The following is a 7,837-nucleotide window of genomic DNA, read 5'->3' as shown; positions in this document are numbered from 1 at the left end:
CCAAGGATAAACCCTTGTGCAAATGATTAAGAGATAATCATGGTCAAAGCATTAAAGGCTTGATGAGACCCTTGGGTTGGATGAAGGTTGAGTTAAAAGAAAATTTTTAACCATGTAAGAGGGTTTGAGTTAACCATTAATGGTTATGAAGACTTTGGGGAATTAAATGGTTGAAGGCTTGAAGCCTTTAATGGTTATCAAAGACTTTGAGGAATTAAGTGGTTGAAGGCTTGAAGCCTTTAATGGTTATCAAAGACTTTGAGGAATTTGAGAAGTGACCTCCCCTTGCTTAGGGATGTGACAAAGTTTAGAAGATGGGTTAGGCTAATTAGAAGCGATTAGAAGAGTCTAGAAGGAATTAGGAATAGGATTTAGGATGGCAAGTGGGAGATGTAGGATTTTGCAAGTGGATGGAGGGATAATAGGATTTTAATTGAATTTAATGAATTTCATTCAATTTGGTTGTAATTAAATAAATTAGATTTATTTAATTTAGGATAACTATTTAATTAAATTGGAATTTAATTAAAAGTGGATAGGGGGGATTTAATTGAATAAAATGATTTATTCATTAAATGGGTATAGTGAATTTAATTGAGTAATTTTCTTAATTAAATAGAGGAATGAGGGTAATTTAATTAAATTGGATTTAATTAAATAGAGAAATGAACATAAAATATTCATTTAAGAATATGGTCATTTTTATACGTCTACAAAACCCAGTTGGGCAAAAATCATGTTGAACACACACAAGTGATCTATAATGGATCGTCCTTCCTTCATCTTCAAATAATACAAATTATTTCTCAAAAATAAATAATTTACTAAAGATTTTCCTTGATAAATATCTCCAAGTGTCTTCCAAATTTCAACTATATTCTTCTCTTCATGGACATTCAAGAGCACACAATCAACTAAACATAGTCTTATCAAAACCTTGTATTTCCAATTAATTGTATCCCATAAAACTTGGGTCATAGTTTGAGGTTTTGTTGTAGATACTACAACCCATAGATCTCTATCTATGAGCATATCCGCCATTTTGAGTCTTCACAACTAAGAATTGCAACCATTAAACACATCCATCTTTATTCTACTAGACATGATTTCCATCTCACAACTACAATAAGGTCACAACTCAAAATTGTTTCCATTATTTAAATTATCCATCTCAATTGTACTAGATATGCTTGCCATCTCACAACTACAACAAGGTTCCATAAAGTTTCTCTGCAAAAATCCGACTGAAATGAGATAAACACAAAAGCCCTTCTACCCAACAAGGATAACAAAGTTGTCTAGGCTCTGATACCAACTAAAAGGAAGCTAGGTGTGGAATGACACTTCCAATGCTAATCACACAGGAGAGTGAATGCAAAGAAGTTTATTTGATTTTCTTGCAAATCCCTAAACAATTATAAATTAATGCACACAAATTTTAGTCTAAAACAAATAAAACCATAACACTAGATTTGTGTGGGAAAAACCTTGCATGAATAAAAATCACACTCCAAAACATAGAGCTCAATTATATTACAACAATAAAGAGTTACAATATAGAGTACACAGTCTATTCTCTTTTAGGAGTAATTACAACAACAATTTTTTTTGGAGCAATTCTAGAAGCGTAACAACGTCTCAAAATATACAAAATGTCTCTCCAAAAACAACCAATGCACCAACAAATTTATAGAGCTCACACATGAAATGTATACACCCATAGTTTCCAAAACCATCTCTCACACCTAGGTAGTCAAGTGGTGTCCAAATAAATAACTTTTCATATCCTTGACACATTACAAATAGAACTTTCCAAAGCACTAATGTATGTCCTTCCATAACTATAACTTTCCATATGCACTACACACACTACATAGAAAATTGCCAAAGTCATTATAAGGTGTACTACATAGTAATTTCCAAATCATTCCAAGTGGTAACTCAAAATACAAGGACACATGTTACTGAAGTGCACCTCCTAGGAATTTTATGAATTCCTTTGCCCAAGATGAGTGCCTAGGTGACAAGTGACACAATTTCATGCTCATTACGTCACATGTAGGAAGCCAACTCACAATCAAATCACATAAAGTGATATATCAACATAGTAAGATAACAATTGGAAGCAATTAATAAAATAATCAAATTTTATTCCATGTTAGAGACTCTAAGGTTGAGATACCTTTATCCCAACAAATGTTTCTTCCTAAATCATGCTAGTCAAAATCAATTGGCTTGAAGTGGATTGATCATGGAGAGGCCTTTATATTTCTTCGACTTCCCTATTGTCAAGTTATTTATCCATAAGAAAAAAATGCTTATTGGATTACTAAGCCTCTTTCTCTAGCTAGTAGATTCTATCCTCTTGCTCATGTTTACTATATTTCTTATTGGATTCCTTCTAAGACCTCTTTTTTAAAATTAAAAAGATTCATTACAAATTTTATTTGGGCCTCTTCTAATGGCAACAAAGGATTTCACCACGTGACATGGGAATATTGTTATCTCTCCCATGATTTTGGGGATTTTGGCTTATTCTCAATCTATTATTAATGCTTAATACTTTGTGCTAAATAAATTATCATGGCCTTGCAGGTGACAGTGGGTGAAAATTCCTTATTTAGCAATATATTTGTTTTGATTTTCATTTAGGTGTTCAACTTGGAGAGGCCTTGTGTTCCATACTCTCCCCATTATGAAGGAATCCAGTCAAATACAAGGAACATTAATTATCAAAAGCATGTAAAGGGATTCAAAATCCATCAAGCCCTAGCTTTGTTGAGATGAAACTAATTTTTACAATGGTCTCTTTATTAATCAATAGTCCATTTGGTGGTCACTAGTTCTTTCTTAACATGAATAGCTTCAGGAATCAATTGTGTGAGTTTTTTTGCTCAACATTTCGGATCAAACTCCATGATCCATCATCAGGAATAGAAAATCAGAACAATAGAATGAGACTAACCTCTAGCTAAAGGCCATTGGGTTCAAGCTTTGAAGTTTTATAGTAGATAAGTCAAAACTTTACTAGATATTTTCAACAAAATCACTATTTTTTTTTATCCTCGCTTTCAAGTATAAGTTGAAATTCTAGATTTCTAACCAAGATCATGAGACATATCATATAGTTATTGAGGCCATTCCACCTGACATGGTTCATTAAATTGGAAATGGTATCTTGATAGACCATTTCATAATTAGAGACTGCATAAGGGATAATTATGAATTACACCTCATCTTCCCATGGTGGCTCAATTAAATCATTGATGACATCTCCAATCCTCTCTAGGCACTTGAAACTATAGATTCCAAATTGTATGGTCTACAATTCTTGAACCCAAGCTTGCTCATTTTTCTTGGTGTATCATTTATCAAGGCTTCTCACTTAGATCTAGATTATCTCATTTGGGAGTCCTCAATTCCCATTGTCTATTTTGTGGACAACCCAAAACTCTCAAGCTCCTTTTTTTGTTTTGCACCAAAGCCTATAAAGACTGGAGTTGAATTCACGACTCCTCGAAGTTGTTCGATCTTGACCCATTTTTATGACATATAGGTTTCTTTAGAAGATTAGCCTTGCCTCCCTTTTAACTTTACCTAGATTTGTCATAATTTTAAGGCGAAGTTTCTTTTTTTGCATTTAGAAAGACAAGAATTCTATCGTGTTTACTTGTTTTATATTTATTATTCGTTTATTGCTTTACACTAAAGTTATGAATTGCTCCAATGTGCTTATGTAGATTTAGGTGCAAGCAAATAAGGTTACACTTGAAGTTTTTTATCTGCAATTAATTTTAGACATTGGATTAATGCCCCTTGTATGGTTGCTATAGCATCTTCTCCTTTTGCCTCCTATTATGGCAACTCACCACTACGTGGGTGTAAACACAAACATAGCCAACTTGCTAGAAGATATCATAGCTTCCAATCACATGGTTCTCAACCACCTTCTAGATGAGCCAAGAATTGTATTACTCATAGGTGGTCCTAAACCTTCTGACTTGCCATCAATTTCAATTGGGCATGGTGCTTCTCGTTGGCTAGATTTTGGCAAGTTTCCTTGCTTGAATATGAAAATTTCTTGTACTCATGCTTAGCAACCTATAGATGAAGATCAAGAAGCAACAGATGGTCTTATTCATATTGATGTGTAGGAAAAAATAGATGATTGTGATCCTTCATGTTACTATAAATCTTACCACTTAACAACTTTATTAACTCTTATGACCCCATTAAATTTTGTTTTATTATTTTGTATTGATGTTTGAGTTTCATACTTTGAACATATACCTTCTACCACATGTCTCTTTTTTTTAATAGTGTAGTAATCTCTTTTTTAATTTATAAAAAAATATATAACCATTATTCATTAAAAAAATAAAAATACATATCTAAATTCAACTCCTGAATCTAAATTAATTTCTTCATTTACGTTTAATTAACCTGAAGTATTTAAAGAGGCAGTTTATTTCTTCCCTTTAACTAGGTAATAGTCCGGTCTTCCGTCCTACCCACCGCCCTCTTCCTCTGCACACCTTCCTACATGTTCGGAAAGGTCTTCAATTAAGTCATTTGCAGAAGTAAGGCTAAGCTATGGATAGGAGAAAAAATAATGTGAACCCAGAATCAAAACTCCGAGAATTGTCAAAACAGGACTGTAATTCTAAGTGTGCAGATTGTGGAGCTGCAAAGCCAAGATATGCATCCATTACGCTTGGAATATTTCTGTGCAATCGATGCTATGGAATTCACCGTTCAATTGGCGCCCACATCACTCGCACCAAGTGTATTGGTTTAGATAATTGGAGCACCCACGAAGTCAACCTCATGACCTCTGTAGGAAATGCTGTAGCATCTGCTTATTGGGAAAGTAAGTATGTAGGATGGATTTGTAACCCCTTTTTATTGAAAACATATACCTGCTTCTTAAATATGATATTAAGATCGGCCTTACAGTTTGAAGGGTATGTTTATTAAGTTTTCGTAGAACTAGATAAGCTCTTTTTAATGTAGGTCATAAGCTTGCAGATCCATTTTTTTCAGTTTCCTTCGTTTCTGGTTTTGGAGCATATGCATTTGTAATTTTGGGTGGTTGGGATGAAGTTTTAACAAAATTATAAGATGTTAAATCTATGCCTCACATGAATGTACCTGATGTTAATTACATTATAACCTGGCTACATGCCCGTTGAGGGTTTTTGGCTCCCTTATAACAGCAAAGGGGGCTTGAACCTAGGTTACCATTATAGAGTTTCTGATCACAAAATCCATTTACTGAAATCTAGAAAAATGAATTGTACAGTTCAATTTTGATTCTACAAGCCCAGTTTGTCACTATCCTTAGCTGTGCTTTTTGTTGGAATTGTTGAATTTGTCCTTTCTCATCCACCTTCCAAAACAAAAGAAACCGTTTAATCATGTTTTTGAACTTGGTAATTATTAACCACAGAATGCACTGCCAGGCTTAAATCACAACTAATATTACTGTTTTTTTTTTTTTAAATGTAACTCATACATAGGCATGTACCATCAAGCTTTGATCATTCTCTGGCTTAAAATCTACTTATGTTTCAACATGAGGGGTATGCACAATGAGGTTTGAAACCAGACTCTATGATTACAATTGCCGTAACTGGTGCTTTAACACAGCCAATGGACATATGTAATGACCAATGCCAATTACAATCTACTTTCACTCAAAGTCACCAATCGGATGTCAGATTCGCAATTATTTAATTCAGGACAATTTAGAATTTCAATTTATTATTCTACTTGCACTCAAAGTTACCAATCGGATGGCAGAGTCACAATTATTTAATTCAGGACAATTTAGTATTTCAATGTCTTATTCTTCATAACATTATTGCATGCTTTTGTCATCTGAATTCCGATTGGGCATATAATGACAGAGAATGTGCCGAACGGGTATAGCATACCAACTTCAGATTCTCCAGATGCTGTAGTAGAGAAGTGGATTAGAGACAAATATGAGAAAAAACTCTTTTGTCCACCTCACTTGCCTCCTCCACATGTTACAAAGCAGCAACAAAATTCACATCACTTGGGTGCTGGCAATCCTTCAAGAGGACAAGTTCTAAATGATGACTGGACGCCATTTATTAGTGCAAATTTAGCTGGTGATTTTTCTGCCTCCAACCCTTGCAGCAATGCTGAGGTTTGGGATCCTTTTGGTGACAATGTGACCCACTCAAACAGGTAGGTTTCCCAAGTCCTAGATTAAGCTACGGTCATGCTTTTTTGCTCAAAATCTTGTATATAATCAATGAATTTTAGATAAAATGGGTCTGTATTTTGAGGTCAGCAATAAATTAGAGAGATCTGTTTATGATCTTGGCATAATACTTTGCCAAACAGGTTCCCATGGTTGTATTTATCTTGTTTGCCTCATAAATTCATCTGGACCCAGCTTATTAATGAAATACACGAGCTAAAACCAGATTCATTTAAACTTCAATTGAGTTTCTGGTGCCATCTCACATTTTGACAGAGATTCAATAATAATATTTTGAATTATGTGTATGCTATCAAACAAATGTAAAATAAATAGCAAGAATGTTAAAAAGAACACCCTCCATGCACCTAAAATTACAATGATTTATGCAATAGCCGGAGGAATTCCAAACTTTCTCCCAGTTGTTTTTTAAATTTTGAGTTGTATACAAAATAATGCTTTCTGGAGCCTGCAAATGTTTGGCATTTACATCTTTCAGAATTCCTAGGTGCCAAAACATTTTGTAAAATGGAAAGTAGAAAAAGGCTATAGCTAGCTCCATTCCACTTGTTTCTTTGATACATGCAATTATATAGATAAAGAAACAAAACTTCAAGGTAGAAGACATTTGAATCTTTGGGAAAATTGACACACAGGAGTTTGGAATTCTCTATTTTTCCTGAAGTGCATTTCGTACAATGTTTCAGTGGAGCCTTTTGCCACTTTATAGTCCTGACTTGAGCTCTGTTTCAAGTTATAATGTACAGAAACAATATTGAATTTGATTTAAAGGGAGAGTTTCCTGATTTACTAACAGCCAGGGCCTCAGTGAATATGGAGACCACCTTCATGTTTACTTTTCCTAAATTTTGTTTCACCATTGTTTTTCTTTAGCTTTCCATTTCAGCAATTCATTGCCTTTCTCTTTTAACTGCTCTGAGGGAGCATTTTTCTGAAAGATCGAGCTATATAAATTATAATTCAGTTCTATTTTAATTCTTAAACAGAATTTGCAAATCTCTTGTTGCAATTCTTTTTTTAAAATCTTTCTCAACCTTGAACTCTCCCCTTTTTTGCTTTTTCATATGGTTATTATTTGCATAAAGCCTGTAGCTTTTATTATTTTAAAAGATTTTTTAGATCGACACTACTACTCAAATTCAGAAATTGAGCCTGCATATTCCACTAGCTCTATGGTGCGTCTTAAACAGACAGACACTATGTGCCATAAAAAATCCTAAATCAATGTCAGATCCAGAGCTGACCATTCTATTTTGGGTGTTTGGATCTGGACACGGGAGAAAACCTGGCAACCATTTTAAAATCTCATGATGTTGACATTGAGAAGCCTTTCCCAAAAACTTGTCACACTCATCAAAAGTCATGCACACTTGTCCAATTGACTCAGCTAGAGTGTCTCATTTTTGACTTGTTATGCAGAACTCACACGGAGCTGAAAATTTATGAAAAACTAATAGATTCCAATAGTTAACAAGGGCTGCATTGCAGTGTAGTTTTTGCCATACTTGGCAAGACAATTTTGTTGGCGGCTTGGTTATGAAATCCAAGGAAGCTCTAGATGAATTGCAATCCTCTGAGAATGGT

General features: G+C 34.1%; 1 protein-coding gene across 1 annotated transcript; it reads left to right on the top strand.

Moving 5' to 3' along the window:
* The first annotated feature begins 4,460 nt into the window (after window positions 1-4,460).
* Window positions 4,461-6,475, top strand: LOC131069679 (uncharacterized protein C824.09c). Its single transcript, XM_058005192.2, has 2 exons — window positions 4,461-4,870; window positions 5,910-6,475. Exons 1-2 carry the CDS (start codon window positions 4,594-4,596, stop codon window positions 6,218-6,220), a joined length of 588 nt encoding a protein of 195 aa, XP_057861175.2. The 5' UTR covers window positions 4,461-4,593; the 3' UTR covers window positions 6,221-6,475.
* Window positions 6,476-7,837: the final 1,362 nt, after the last annotated feature.

Source organism: Cryptomeria japonica, chromosome 11 (assembly GCF_030272615.1).
Source record: "Cryptomeria japonica chromosome 11, Sugi_1.0, whole genome shotgun sequence".
NCBI lineage: Eukaryota > Viridiplantae > Streptophyta > Pinopsida > Cupressales > Cupressaceae > Cryptomeria > Cryptomeria japonica.
Note: the sequence above shows the minus strand (reverse complement) of the source record. Positions and strands in the feature narration are given on the sequence as shown.

Bases quoted from the DNA above. Each gene is read 5' to 3' on its own strand.
- LOC131069679 (XM_058005192.2), top strand. From the start codon at position 4,594: ATGGATAGGAGAAAAAATAATGTGAACCCAGAATCAAAACTCCGAGAA. The intron at 4,871-5,909 runs GTAAGTATGTAG...ATATAATGACAG, and splicing joins AGCATCTGCTTATTGGGAAA to AGAATGTGCCGAACGGGTAT.